Here is a 16,467-nt window from a genome sequence, read left to right as displayed (position 1 = left end):
GTCTGTGGGAGTATTTAATTTAGGATCATTGAACTTTACCAGTGTTTGTTGGGAATGTGTACGAATGTTCATTCAAAATTTTGTCAAAATCCATGGTCCTGCAGGAACATCTAGACCACTTGTCATTGAATGACTCATCTGTAACTAAAAAGTTGAGGTGTGTGTGTGTGTGTGTGTGTGTGTGTGTGTGTGTGTGTGGAGTGGGAGAGGGAGGGGCAGTGAAGTGTTCATCAAAATTCTGTTTACACAAATCACATATGGCATAGCTTAAGTTAGAAGCTAGCTTTGTGCTGTAAAACAAATCGTGTCATTTTTTAAATGAACATTTTGAGCCATTTTAAAAATTCAACTTCATTTTTGTACTATTTACCTAGTTGTGCCTTATCCCCATGTGTGTACCCAAATGTGGAGGGTTGATTATGTCCCCAGTAGTTACATTTCTCAAGGCAGCAACTATTCAGGTAGTTTGATAATGTATAGCAGCCTCTCATATGACTCACTAGGATTCTGCAAATATTTAGCATGTAACTCATGTCAGTAATTTAAATATATTTTATTTATGTGCATACTTTTATTCCAAATTGTTGGAATATTGTTGGCTTTTGAAACACGAGTTAGTGGCTTTATTTACGCACATCTCTTCAGCTGCAGATTTGGACAGTTTAATAATCATATTGTTTCAATCCCATCTGTATAAATACATGAATAAAACTATTTGAAGTAGTGGAACCACACAAGAGTTGCACGTAAATCATAGCCAGGTTTTGGGAACTCGACCATTCAATAGACTGTTTTGTTGCAGCTACTGAAGAGGCTATTGTTCCAAAGATGGATGCTCCAGAACCTGTAAAGTCAGATGGTCCAGAACCTGCAAAAGGAGATGCTCCAGAACCTGCAAAGTTGGAAGTGCCAAAAACTGCAAAGGTGGAAGTGCCTAAAGTTGTAAAGACAGAGTCTCTAGAACCTGCAAAGGCAGAAGATCCAGAACCTGCAAAGGCAGAAGCTCCAGTGCTTTTGGAGGCAGATACCCGAGAGCCTGCAAAGCAGGACGCTCCAAAACCTTCAAAGTCGGAATTTCCAAAACATGGGAAGGCAGACGCTACAGAACCTGAGGATAACTTACAGCTATCCTCAAAGAAGTCATCTACTCGTTCCACTTCAGATGTAAAGACTGAAAAGAAGTCATCTACTCGTTCCACTTCAGATGTAAAGACCGAAAAGAAGTCATCTACTCGTTCCAATTCAGATATAAAAACTGAGAAAAAGTCATCTACTCGTTCCACCACAGAGATAAAGACTGAGAACTTGTCGAGTGATGAAGAGAGCCAAGGTCCACTTGATTCAAAAACCAATACTGACTCAAAACCTGATATCACTTCAGATAGGCCTGCTCACATAAAGTCTGAAGACGACAGCCCATCAGAATCAGATTCAAAGGTAACTCCTGCAGAAATTGCTAATAAGATTCAAAGTCTCAAGAAAGAGAACGAGTCAACTAAAGAAACTTCAGACACTACTGCTAGTTTGGCAGTGGACAAGCAGCTGGAACCTGATTCCAAAGAAGAAAAAGTAAAAGAAGAGAAGGAGGTTAGTGATATTCAGATAAAGTCTACATATTCAGTGTATTTTAGTTATGAGGTATCTTTTAGGTTAAGGATTTGAAGTTGTGTGTGGCAATGTGAACTGCACAAGTATAGATACAGAAATCTTATCACTGGGAGGAGAGTACAAAAAGTTACTTATTTTTAATTGGTATTGTCTATTCATTGTCGGTGCAGTGTTCCCATTGGTTTTAGATGCCTAGTTTGCACAGAACAATAATTTTAGGATATTAATTCGCTCACATTGTTACTTCATGTCCACCTATCTTGAAAACTCTTTGTTTTCCAAATTTTGCAGTAGTTGCTGGAAGTCAGGCGCACAGTGTAATATCCAATGACGAAAATAAAAGAGACTTCAAATTAATGTGACTTATACTCTCAAATACAATGATTGTTCATATTAACACACTTAATGTGGAGCACCACAATAATCTCATTGTGAAATGTCAAAACTGACAACTCGAGATACAAACACAGAATGAATAGCTGTTCGACAAATAAGATTTTTCTGTTGTAACTTGGCAGCAGCAGTATTGTCACAGCACACTCTTTTCCATGCTGCACTCCCATCTCTAAGCCATGACAGCACAGAATAACTGAATGACCAGTAGGTTCCACAATGTTGTAAAGCTGCAGCTGCTGCCCCTCCCTGAGGATGCACAGTGTCCCATCACTGACCATGTAGACACAATGACAAAAACTTCCATACGGTCTGCCATCCTAAATTTCTTATCTAATAAAAATACCTTCAAATGTTGGAGTCACCACTCGTCCCTTAGGTAGATGTAGGGCAACACATCATTTTAACAAAGTTATATGTTAAAATATAGCAGTAAAACAAATTGGTTTAAAAAATAAGAAAGCTGATGTTTATTACCAAATCATGTGTAATACTACTTTCATCAGACTAAGTGCTAGCACAGAACTTACAAGCACTTAAATTCTGTGTCTATGTCATTACTCTGAACTTCACATCCAAGTGTTTACCAGAGGGTTCACAGGACCACTTAAACTGCTTCTTGAACATTCAACTTTCGAATAGAACAACCTGCGGGGAAATAAAAATATCTTAATCTTTCCTTGTGAGCTATGATTTGTCTCATTTTAACAACATGATCACTTCTCCATGTGTAGGTGGGCCCAACAAAATATTTGTGCATTTGGATGAGAAAGAGGATTATAATTGAAATTTTGTGAAAAGATCTCACGGCAGTGATAAACGCCTTTGTTTTAGTGATTGCTTTCCCAGCTCACGTATCCCATCTGTGATGCTCTCTACACTGTTTCAAAATAATACAAAATGAACACCCCATATTTGAATGTTTTGATGTCCACCATCAACCCTATTGGTAAAGATCCCATACCGTGCAGCAACACTGTAGAAGAGATGGGCATTGTAGTGTAGGCAGTCTCTTCAGTAGATTTCTTGCATCCTCTAAGCAGGGTGATACAACCAGAGACATCCGGGAGATCCGGGAAAAACCCGGGAATTTTTTCGTCCGGGAGAAAATCGGGAAAAACCCGAGGATTTTTTAGAATTCCGGGAACTTTTCCTTGTTTTAGTTACCTGTTAAATTTTTGTGATTTTGGCTGCTAGCAACCAAGGCTCTGACGAAGGATATTACTGTATCTCGCTTCTGCAGAATAATGCTGCAGCAAAAAACATGAACGAGAAAAAAGAAAACTAAAATAAAACTTAAGTCGCAAAGGAAATGCGCCATATACAACAACAAAACACAGTGCTCATACAAGCGTCTGCCAACAGTGTGTCAAAGGCTTTAGAAAGAATATGCAGTGCTTCCTAACAACAAATATCCTCCGATGAGCGTGTCATGACAGCTGTTTACATTTGATTCATTTGAGCAGTTGTGGGCGGGCTCTTGCGCATGCGCAGTTGAGTCGCTTATGGGTAGTACCTTCTCCCGCTTCTGGCTACAGATGTGTGGCTGGGCGCCAGTATCTAAATTGCTCCGGTTCGGAAATATCGTAGATCCAGGGCTGATACACAGAGCAGTCTGAGTTGTAGTGGGGAGGTGGGTAGTCTCCACCTGACCTGTGTTTACGTTTAGTGATTTTGCCGTTTCCCCTTCGTTCATTGCTCTCACATTAAATGAAAAGAAAACTGATTTCTGTGGCCGGGAGCTACCAAATGAATTAAAATACGTTCGCATAATTACGGAAGGCTAAAATATGTTGATAGTTTCTGGTTTTATTTCCACCTTTCTGACTGTCAAGCATTAATCACCTTGCAGAACAATGAAGTTATTTTTGTCGGTTAGCTAAAGAGATTTGGCTTTTATTAATATTTTGCGCTGAGGCAGTCAATTTCTTTGAAACGAAGTGTTTAATTTCACACTGTTGGCTAGTTTCAACTGTTCGCTGCATTTAAAGTGCACGTTTTCCATCTTCTAACTCGTATGGCATTATGCCATAATAAAGAGCCAAACATGAGATAATACATTACTGGTACTCAAGAAAATTTACATCCGAATCTGGACATACGATTGTGCACGTTAAGCCGAATTATACATTTTACTATAGTTCACGAAATTCCGATGCTCCTGAAGTATCCTTTGATGTTTTGTTTCTTTTATGACATAATGCAAGATCTTTTAATATTTTACACGTACGAACATGCGGGCTTTCTGCGTTATCATAGCTGCGCAGGCGCAGTGACGTTCGTTATCTGGCGCTCTCTGGCAACTGCTGAAACGAACCAATTTCTGATAGGTCACAGGAAAATTTTGCGAATGGTGGTTTGAAAAGTGTTACTTTCAAAGTAAATTTCCTTTTACGCAAGATGAACTATGTGCGAGAAAGTACGATGAATTTATTAAATCACAGAGTGTTTGACTCTAATTTAAAAATCAACTCTTTGAGGACGACCATCTAGAAGAATTTCGAGCCCAGCAGATCAGACATTTACGTTATTATTAAAAATTTTACTGGCACATTTGTGTGATGTATCTGAAAATGTAACACACGCAAAATGATCAACATTATATGTGGAAGCTTAGCTTCTCTTGCAGCTTATTAATCTTAGAGACCAATATTATTTGTGAAAGCTTTGTTTTTCTTCTAGCAAAACTATGTATATTAATTTAAACCATTAAATTTTCTTTTTGTGCTATTGGTTGACTACACTAAGTGTCCTGTGCTGTCATCAGCTGCCGAGACCACGTGACATGAGCTATGACTGGCTTACAAAAGTGCATCGCAATCTCGGTTTCATTGCTTCGAAAAGTAACATGCAGTGTTTGGTGGAATTCGAATTTATACCTCCGTAAAACGAAGACATGCAGCGTACATGTTGCTACACATCAAAGATCTTTCCAAAACGTGTCCCCCCCCCCCCCCTCCCAGGGTGTTTCGTTTTCTAAAGTGCCGGCAAATTCTATGTCTGTGTAGAAAACCATAAACATTCTAAGGGTTGATAAGTTTTACAGTGCCGAGGAAAAGTATACTGTCATTTAACACGGAAAAGGTGTATTTTCATCCGGGAGAGAGTGTATTTTCAACCGGGAAATCCGGGAATTTTTTTTCTTTGTCCACGTATACACGCTGTCTAAGTGTTGTCAATAAATTGCAGTTTTTTGCTCATTTTTAACAAACATCATTTTCTGTGTGATGGTTCAAATTTAATTTGTTTGTAACCGTAAGCCCTATGTATTTAGTTTAATCAACAGTGTATAATTTTTGTTTGTTTGTCATGTAACCAAAATTAATGGAGTATTTTTAGTTTTTATATGGGGTATGTCTCACTATTCATTTATTATTCACGTCAGTGGCCACTTTTTGCACCACGCAGACAACTTTTCTGCATCATTTTTTAATTCATATTGATCATCTGATGACTTTTCTATATGGTAAATGACAGCATCGTGTGCTGACAATCTAAGACGGCTGCTCACATTGTGTGCCAAATTGTTCATATAGATTAGGAGTGGGGAGGACCTGTAAAAGTTTCTTGGAGAACATCATCTATCACTTACGTTTCACTCAGTCATTTCCTGTAAGCTGCTACGAACTGTGTCCCTTCTGACAAGAAATCACAAACTGACTTGCCCAAATGAGACGATCTTCCATAGGTGTGCAGTTTCACTGGAAGCCATTTGTTGTGAAAATTGTAAAAAGCCTTGTGGAAATCTAGGAAGTTGAAATCAACTTTTGAGACATCGTGTTTATAGAACTTATTACATTGTGTAAGTAAAGGCTAGTTGTGTTTCACAAGAGTAATTTTGTCTGAATCTATTCTGACTGCCAATAGACATTTTCTTAGTGACATTCTATAACATTCAGACACAGTTATGTTCAAAAATTGTGATGGCAGTAACATGACTTGTAATTCCATGGGTTACTTCTACCCCCCCCCCCCCCCCCCCCCCCCCCCGCACCCTTCCTCTGGTGTGCCCTGTACATCTTGGTGTGACCTACTTCCAGTCCTTGGCTATGGATTTTTCATTAAATGAGCAGTTGCATGTGATGGTTCAATATCAGATTATCAAATATCATGTGTTACTGGTCTCATAAAATGTGCTTATGACATTACAGAGTAAATTCCCTGCTGAGCCTGACACTGAAATGGTTTCCGAAGATGAACTACCAAACGAGACTTCAAAAGAACCTTTAGAGACAGAAGCGGTCTCTGATGAAGAGCTGCCAGAACCAACAGTCACCACAGACCTACCAGAGACTGAAGCTGTCTCAGAGGATGAATTTCCCCCAGAGAAAACAGAACGCAAAAGAAAAATAGACACAAATAAGAAAATCGATGGTTCAGGTTTGTTCTCGAGTTTCACATATATGTTGTATTATGATTGACTATGAATTTACACATTCCATTTTCACTCTTATTACTCATTATTTTGGCTCCATTATTAGAAGCTAAAATGATGCCAGTGAGAAGCACTTTTTTATATATACTTCAGAAGTAATGCTGATTCACTCGTCATTTAGACAATGTGAACTAATTACATTGAGTCAAGTAGACATCTAATACTTCACATCACATACAGATTTTTAACCAATCTAACTCCACTTCCTAAATGAAGAGTAAATGAGCTTCACTTTTGCAGTAAATATAAGGAGCACTTGTTCGGATACATTTGATGTCTTACTACACTAGCACTTCTTTTTGTGATAAATCACAGCACTAATTCTGTTTTCATTATCACAGCTGTAAGGATTGTTGACTGTAAAACTTGACTGAGTGTTAATACAGGATGTATACGAGCCGGGACAATTGGAAGATCCGGGAAAAACCCAAGAATTTTTCCAACGTGGAAAAACCTAGAAATTTTTTAGAATTCTGGGGATTTTTTATTGTTTTAGTTTTCAGTTAAATTTTTGTAACTTCGCCTGGTAAGAAACAATACTCTAAGAAAGAGTACTACTGTATCTTGCTGCTGCAGAGTAATATTGCAACAATAAAACACAAACGAGAGAGAGAGAGAGAGAGAGAGAGAGAGATAAAAAACTAAAATAAAACTTAAGTTGCAAAGGAAATGCACCATATACAAGAACAAAACACGGTGCTCGTACAACTGTCTGCTAACAGCAAAATGTGTCAAAGGCTTTAGGAAGACAATGCAATGTTTCACAACAACAAATTTCATCTGATGAGCATGACACCACAACTGTTTACATCAGATTCGTTTGAGCGGTTGCAAGCGAGCTTATGCGCTTGTGCAGTTGAGTCGCGTATGAGTAGTACTTTCTCCCACTTCTGGCTGCATAAGTGTTGCGACAGTTAGCTGTATAAGCAATAGCAGCAAGCAGCCAGATGCTTTCCGAAAAATTTTGCTGGTGCACTTAAGCTGCCAGATCCATGTATGCGCAACAGGCCCGGAACTAGGGGGCGGGGACAAACCGGGGTATCTGCCCGCGGCGGCAGTTTTGGGGGGGGGGGGGCGTCAAATTCATTTTATCGAGGAAAAGGCCTTGTTTCACAAAGCGCCTAGCAACCAGTGCACGTTGGTATATCGATTACTCCTATGATTTTGAGCTCATCCCTGTTGGTTTTTGAACATTTTTGATCAAATTCTAAGTTAATTTCTAAATGAATCGTAAATTGATTTTTAATGTGTGCATAGTGTGCGTGATATCTCTGCCAGGGGAATCCCCGTCGCATCTATAAATAAACTTTCCTGTAGACAGAATGGACGGGTATATTCGAGCCGAGCGAATAAAGCCGAAAGGGTGTATGACAATCGCTGTTTATGTGGTTTGCAAGTTATCAGCATTGTTGTAATTACTAGCGAATTCCATAGATTCAGGCTACAAGAGTGGAAATAAACGACGAACAGGAATAACAGGCAACAAAGATTACGTATTGTCTTCTCCGTGTAACCAAGAAAACGAAATTTTGGCAAAAACCTTTTGGCCAGACCACTATACTACTGAGGGTCAGTTATACAGTCCCTGGCTAACAGCCGCGAAAGTTCTATTCTGGGGGTAGCACGGAAAACGCATTGTACGAGCATGTAATAACTCCGAACTGTAGTATAAATGTGGGATAACTAAACCGGTGATTGTGGCAAGGTTAGTGAAGTTAACCAGAGAATAAATTTGACACTGACAGGAATAGTTACAGAATTAGTGATGACAAGATTGTTTGTTAGAATGAGGAAGGAGAAGAAACGGGGCTCACACAAATTATGGAAGAATACGATCATTCCAAATTTATGTAAAAATTTCGTACTACTACTTTTTGATCTCATGCTTCAGAAGCTAGAGAGTATGAATGAAATGTGAAGCTTTCCTAACATAAAACTTTTTGCTTGTAGTAGGCCTAATAGGCATTTGATATTGGTATTTCATGAATTATATTCTGTCGTGTTATAAAAATGACCATTTGTGCCAAAACAGTCTCGTTTATTTGGTGTGTGTAACAATTGCTGCAATATTAGGTGGGCCTATTTTGTTTTGTCTAGCAGACAGTGACAAAATACACGTAATCAGATTGAGAAACCACACCAGCCTTGGGTACTATTTGTATAAACAGCTTTTTCTATCATTAAACAAAGACCTTTCGGTTTTCATGTAGCAAAACGTTGACGAACTACATTCTTTTCCAGAAAGGAAAGTATGCCATACAAAGCTGTGGCAAGATTAGAGAGAAAAAAAAGCTAGGACTTAAGGATTGAAGAAATGTGTACTGTCTTGCTTGTCTCTTGTCTTTATTAGTTTTATGTATCCTGTATTTAATTTTATGTCACACAAAACAGCAAGTTATTAGCTAATAGGCAGTAAAGACTGCAAATTTTCTGAAGAGTTCTTGTTCTGCCAGTTACAAATAATCCCAGCCAGTATTAATTGCAAGATTTTTAAAGAGGACAGGGTGTCAAACTGGCCGACTGCGTGCAGGAGAGGCACCACAGGATAGTTTAATTTCCACTGGCCTGAATATATTTTGATGGAACCCATTACAAAATATTACACATTTGAATTCCACAGAGCAAAATACAGAGACGTGCAATGGAAGAATGTTGTATGAAGAGGCGTGGCACTGCACTTCGGCACATAGACCAAATAACATGTCTTACGTTCCCTCAAATGTTTGTTTTATGTATCAGACTGTTCAGAAAGATGTGCTCCACAAAATGAAAATCTATTTTCATCTGGGAGAAAGCGTATTTTTAACCAGGAAACTCAGGAAAAAATCCGGGAATTTTTTTTCCTCGTCCATGAATACACCCTGTAATAGTTCTTATTTTTTGAGTTTCTTAGGATGTCAGGATTCACTTACCAGCCAGTATAAACAGGTAATATGATGTTAAGTTTAAGTTAATGTTTAGTAATGAGGTGAACCCAAACCTCACTGATAAAATTTTGCCAGTTGTTAAGGGAAATTTTTGAATGTTTCGATATTGGTGATCTATAGCCTCCAATGACGCCATTACATAGTAATAATGTAGTTGATTTATCCTGTTTGTTACTCCATTTTTTTATGTGAAAATACCTTCACAACAATGAAAAATCTATACGCACAACCACTGAAACAAAAAACACAAAAATAGTTCCTGTAGGAGCCATCATACCTATGCAGAAGCACTGGGATGTGATTGCCATCATTGTGGCAGTAGTTCAGTATAGTGTTGTTGTGCTGCTGCTCCATTTCATTCATTGAACACATAGATGAGCTGTGTATGACTGTTAACATATAACTAATGCTGTCAGAAAAACAAACCTGCAGCAGAACTAGGTAGTACTGAAAGAAAATTTAAGGCTGAAAGGTAAAATGGACATTAGCATTGTGAGTAGAAAGTACAGTTACTGAGAGGAAGAAGTTCATTTCCAAACAACACAAACAGCACGTTCTGTTGGTTTTGCTGTTGTGCAGATATTTTCAGTGCAATACAAAGATAATTGGGGCTAATAATTTAGGTAGAATCCTATTACTTAGTAACAAGACGCTCAAAACCTAGGGCTTTGTACAAAAATACTCAAAGCATAGTTTAACAACTTAACTGTTGTGGAGCCATCATACAATTGAGGAATTTTATGGAAGAAAGGTTCCCCTGCAGTGTTGGGGGCCAGAATAGACTTGCGATAATTTCTTGCCTGTTTTATGAGGCAACAAATAGGAGTCGTCTTATTTGGTAGTATTTTTACCTTGGTGTTTTGACTGTTCTTTGGACTTCCTGAAGGTTTTCCCTTTAATGCTTCCCCCCCCCCCCCTCACCTGTTCTGGCTTTTTAAATTTTGGTCCCTATTTTGGATTTGACCTCCGCTTTCCAACTTTTACAGAAGTGCGGGTCATTTGGGGAAGGTCGCCTTACGGAGGTGCACCAGCTCTCCACTGTGCACTGTTATCTTTTGCACCTACAAATCAAGTGGATCTATCTTTACACCTGATATCCAGTGCAGCAGCCAGTCTGTTATTGGGGAGTTGTCATGCACCCTCTCGGTGGTAGCACCTGGACAACGCAGGGATCGCACTGCTGAGTCCTGAACTGTAACCTGAGCCTGTCAGCCAAGGAGTAGGTGCCCATCCACTTCAGGGTATCAGGACTCTGGGTAGTGGCTGCTATGTCAGGAGGCCTTTGATTGGTGGGGTGGTGCCAATGGGGAGAGCCTCCAATTGGAGTTAGTAATATTGGGAGCCAGGCAAGGAGAAATGGAAGTGGACAGTTAGCTGAGTTCTTGGTTTTTTCCCAGACTGAAGGCAAATCTTTCGCTGTAACAAAGCCACCATATATATTCCTGTCACCATTTCTCCTCATAACAGGTTAAATAGAATTCAAGGTGTTATCTTCCATTGGGACCTAATGCTACAAACTGATGAAGAGGTGCATTCTAGCAGCGTGGAGTCGATCTTGTTCGCTGCATCCAGAATGAACCCAAGGATTATAGAGTGGGCACTGTAGCTTTTATTCTAGCCTTCAGAGGCAACATTTTGTCTGAGAAGGTTAAGGTATTGGTTTATAGGTGTGATGGTGTCATGCTTTATTTTCTTCCTTCCATGAGATGTTTTAGGTGCCAAAGGTTCGGACAAGTGTTTTCCAGCTCTTCTAATGAGGCTGTCTATAAGGCATGTGGACAGGTGTCCCACGAGGGCAGCCCTTGTGACCAACCTTATCAGTGGGTCAACTGTCCGAAACCGCACCTTCTTCGTTGACTGTGATGCTCAGTGTTCATGAGGGAGAAGAAAATTAAAGAGTATAAAATGCTTGATAGCCCATGTTGTCAAAACACAAAGAAAATGTTTGAAAGACTTCATCTGACTGATATGGTCTCAAATTTTGTGACTGTCCTGTCACAGTCCGTACCTCACACAAGGTCTTGCATGACACCTTGCATGGTTGTATTCCAGAGCCTGCCCTACTGTTGGGGGATGGAATATCAGCTCCCTCACCCCCTACACCAATAGTGCTGGTGATTCCCATATGATTGATGCGGCTGGAGATGCCTAATAATCCTCTGGTGTCGTCAGAGACGAGGATAGCTGTCACAGTGCCCCTCTCAAGACAAGGACAGCAGCCATGGGCGGAAAGGAAAGTGCGGTCCTCTTCACCCCTGTAAGATAAAATGGGAAAACTTCACAGAAACAGTCTCACAGGGATAAGAAGGATAAGCAGAAATATAAACTATTTTCTGATGCTTCGGATGTTCCGTTATCCACCTCTGCAGAGGTTTAGCTTATGCACTCTGACAGTGGATTACATAATCAGGTGTTGACTACCACTTGGTAGCGAAATAATCATAATCACCTTTACCATTTGCCACTTTCTCAGATCTGACTCGAATGCTCCTTGAGTGTCTAAGAGCTGTTATCGCCATCTGACAAAACTCCATTATTTAATGGCTACTTACTCTTTGATTGGTGTAGCACTAAAGGAAACAACATTTATGGACACACCTCTCCCTGCTCTGAGAAACTACAAACCCTGCTCTAATAGGAGGGTTAATGTTGAGTGTGTACGATGGGGTCTGTACAGTCATATGCTCTGATACTTCCAATGAGGAGGTGCCCCTTACCTCTGCAGTAGAGACTGGCCGTTGGAACCTTTCAGTTCAGATGGCAATATGTGATGTTTATCTACCTCCAGATTGACTTATCGAATATCATGAACTGTTAGATTTAGTGGGACCGCTCTCTCTCCACTTCCTCTTCCTGGGGGACTGTAATGCCCATAATCCTCTGTGGGGTGATGACAATGTCTCGCAGAGGTCGAGTACTAGAACACCTCCTTTCACAATGGGAAGTGTTCCTGCTGAACACTGGAGCTGCATCACATTCCAGTGTGGCCCACAGAACATACTCATCTGTTGATCTCACAGTTTACAGCCCAAATATCATACCCATGATTCATTGATGCATCCCTGACGACCTTTGTGACAGTGACCATTTTGCTGTTCTCTCCCCTCTCGACTCAGACATCTGGAACATGCTCCATGTTGGTCACTTTGGAAAGCTGACTGGCAGGCTCTCTCCTCTACAGCCACATTTGTAGCCAGTCCTGTGACTGATATCGACAAAGTGGTATGGGATACTACTATTCATGCTGCAGGAGCAACGATACTCTACTCTCCAGCTCATCCCGCCATTGCCATGGTTGTCTGAAGATACAGCCATAGCTATCATGGAATGCCGCAGGGTGTTCCAATGGCACAAGCTCCACCTGTTTATGAATAATTTAATAGTGTTCAATAGAGTCTGGGGGAAAACTCGGTTGTTAATAAAGAAAAGGAAGCCGGATTGTTGGGAGCAATATCTGTCGTCTGTGATCCCACATCCCATTGTACCAAGTATGGACTAAAGTCACCCGCATTTGCGACCATCCAGGGCGGTTCCTGGCACCCCTGTCAATGGAATGATCTGCACTGATCCCATGGTACTTGCTGCATGTTTTGCGGCACACTTTGCTGAGTGTCCACTTGCAGTAATTCACATCCTCATTTCCCGAACTGGAAATACCTTACTTATTGCTGCTCGGTATCCTTCCATGCACGTGGCTCTCTATCATGCAACATTGCTTTTAGTTCATGGGAGCTTCGCAGTGCTTTGTCAGTGTCAAGATACATCGCTTGGAACTGACAAAATCTGACACTGAAAAATGGATGGGTAAGACAATGAAAGACGTAGAAAACTAAAATGGAGTGAAGAAAGTAGTAGTTACTGTGTAGAAATTCCGAGACAGAACATATTAATGTAAATTAAGGCCAGGTGGGTGGCGAAAAACCAAGAACATGTTGTAGCACTAGCTCTCACCTGCGGAGTTCTGAGAAACTGGTGTCTTGAGGAAGAATGCAAATGGAGCATGTGGTGAAACAGGCACAGAGGTCATGATTGTCATGCTGTAGAGCATGCTCTGCAACTGTATATTAAGTGTTACCAGTATACACCCTCCAACTATACCATTCATCCTAATTTATAATTTGGTGGTAGTTATGCTGGTGTAAAAGGCTGAACAGTGTTTACATAACAGCTGGTATATGACATGTTGTTTCGCAGGTGGCTCTTCCTTTGATAGTACATGTTTTGCCAATTACAGGGCTGCTATAGGTGGTGGTGAGAGGGTGCATAGGGCAGATTTCATCAAAAATTGTTTTCATTGTTATATTTTCATAATACTAGATATTTTAACCGAGTTCAAAAAATATTTCTGATAAAAATTGATTGGCTATTTTCTCATAACTCAGTATGTTACAGTGAGCAAATATTTTTTTTCCATCAGATGTTATTTTTACCCTAAAAACATTAGTTCATAACATCAATATTATTCTTAATAATACCTTCAACCAGGAAACCCTCAGCAACATGCAAAAATAAAGCAGCAGAAAGTAAATTGATAACAAAACACAATTATAAAAATAAAATACCACTGTTTTGTCCTCTGATTCACACATTATGATGGACAGTACCTCTGGCATAATTTCTAGTTACTGAAGGACCTCTTCTTCTTGCCCTACGTGAATGTCTATTTTCAAAATGTCTGGTTGCTGGCGACTATATTCAAGGATATTGTGTAAGCACGAACTACTTCCATTATCAATGTGCTTAAATAAATCCCTGACAATACTGCCCTTTTTCTAGCTTCAGTGGATTAAATACCACTGTTGGTAGACTGGGTTTTTCAACACTCCATTACTTCATTTCTGTTCACAAAGTCAGAATAGTTTGTGGACCTTTGTACACTAGTGAACCTAGTACAGAATCATCTGTTTTTTATTTCAGAATAAAATACTTCTGAATTTTAAACAGTTCTCTTGGCAATAGATTTCTTGAAGACATATTTCTCAAGACCTTTTTCCTTTTGCTTCTGTCCTTAAGAACAGTAAAAGGCGTGGACTTCTGCACATCGCCATCACTGGTAAATAGGGCATTGCAGTGGGAATGTTTCGTCTTTCTTCCTTTTGGTTTAATCAGACTTCAGTTCCTTTCATATTGCCCAAAAGAATGTTCTTGACTTGGGAAAAGACAACTAACATCATCATGAGAAGGAAAGTTGCTACTGACCATATAGCAGAGATGCTGAGTTGCAGATAGGCACAACAAAAAGACTGTAACAAAGTAAGATTTAGGCCATTAATGCCTTCGTCAACAATAGACCGCTCCCCCACAAACACACACACACACACACACACACACACACACACACACACACACACACACACACACTCTCTCCCTCTCCCTCGCGTGCGACTGCAGTTTCAGGCGACTGAAACCACACTGCGAGCAGCAGCAGCCTCATCATGCATGATCGGAGTGGCGATTGGGTGTTGGTAAGGAAGAGGCTGGGGTGGGGAGGGGGAAGGATAGTATTGTGGGGGTGGCCGGACGGTGGGACTTCGGGAGGTGGTGGGAGACTGGGAAGGCCACAGAGGAGCATTCCCCTAGTAACTCAATACCACCCAGGACTGGAACAACTGAATTACATTCTCTGCCAGGGTTTCGATTACCTCTCATCGTTTCCTGCAATGGAAATGTCCTGCCCACTATCCTTCCCACCCCTCCGACAGTGGTATTCCATTGTCCACCAAATCTATGCAATATCCTCATTCATCCTTACACAACCCCTGTTCCCAATCCCTTACTTCATGGTTCATACCCCTGTAATAGACGTAGATGCAAGGCCTGTCCCATACAACCTCATCTACATGAAGAGTCTTTCTTGAGTGTAAGGTATGTTTTAGAATCCCTTTTTTGTGATTTAAGTACTTTGCTACGAAAGGGTCTTTTTTATTGGCTTAGTTTTTTACTACCAGAAACTGTGCAAAAGTCACAGACATGTTTTGGTTTTTATGAAGCTGTAGTCACAGTGTAGCTTAAAATAGGTTCCATAACTCATTTTAAGCTTTTCAGCTGTACAGTGGAATCTTGTTAATATGTTCCTCATTACTGTGTTTTCCTGCACCGTACGTCCCTCTCCCAATTGCATTAAACGCATATTAACGTGTCTCATTTATACATTTCCCCTCCCCACTTAGTGTGTTCAAATTTAATCTCTCTCTCCCCCCCCCCCCCCCCCCCTTTTCCAGCAACTGTGCCCACCATAAGCTATGGTAGAAATAACCAATTTAACACATGGAAGTGTAGTATAGTACAGTACTGTTGTTCTTGTATGTTGGCAGTAGCTCCAATGACTTTCAACCTGTCAAGTGTTGATCAGAAGCAGGAGCAATATTGTAACAGCCAACATAAATGATAAACCACATGTAACTCAGGTGCTATATAATCATGTGTACTATAACATGACTTAAGTGTCTGATTAAATCTCAGTGGACGATTTTCTTTTTTGTGTCAATAAGTGTACAGATATGCCACGGATAAGAAGGTAGTGAGGCAGTCAATAATGAAGAAAAGTGGAACAGTATTCAGGATGTGGACAAAAATCCACACGTTGATATTGCGCGAAAACTGAACATTCCTCCGTTGACATTAAACATGATAATGAGAAAGCGAAAAATATTTGAAGCTGCATGCATGGAAGGAGGAAACGGCAAACAAGAATGTGTGTATGATTGTCCGATTTCAGAAATTTAAAATGTCGTACTGAAATGATTTAAGCAAGCTCGCACAGCGAACATTCCAGTTGATGGTATTGTGATTTATGCTAAAGCTACATATTTGGCATGAAAGTTGGGACTCAGAAGATCTAAAGGCACCCAATGGTTGGATCAGAAGGTTTAAGAGCCAACACAGTTCGGTGTATAAATCTGTTTTGAGGTGGGGCTGCAAGTTTTAATATTGAAATTGTTGAGTTATGGTAAAATAATCTTCCATCTATCATTGAGTGGTACAGTTTAAATGGAACTTGTAATGCTGATTAAATGGGACTTTTTTTTACATCTTCTGCCTGACAAAACCACTGAGTTCAGAGGAGAGAAATGCCATGGTAGAAGATTTGGCGCAGAAAGGCTG

At 40.1% G+C, this 16,467-nt stretch overlaps 1 protein-coding gene across 1 annotated transcript in view; it reads left to right on the top strand.

The window, feature by feature from the left end:
• Positions 1-16,467, top strand: part of LOC124550941 (pre-mRNA-processing factor 39) — an 82,246-nt gene that overhangs the window by 18,660 nt on the left and 47,119 nt on the right. Inside the window, exons 4-5 of the mRNA XM_047125752.1 lie at positions 803-1,587; positions 6,153-6,381. Of these exons, the coding sequence (XP_046981708.1) occupies positions 803-1,587; positions 6,153-6,381 (1,014 nt within the window). The remainder of the gene's footprint in view (positions 1-802; positions 1,588-6,152; positions 6,382-16,467) is intronic.

This window comes from Schistocerca americana, chromosome 1, assembly GCF_021461395.2.
Source record: "Schistocerca americana isolate TAMUIC-IGC-003095 chromosome 1, iqSchAmer2.1, whole genome shotgun sequence".
NCBI lineage: Eukaryota > Metazoa > Arthropoda > Insecta > Orthoptera > Acrididae > Schistocerca > Schistocerca americana.
Note: the sequence above shows the minus strand (reverse complement) of the source record. Positions and strands in the feature narration are given on the sequence as shown.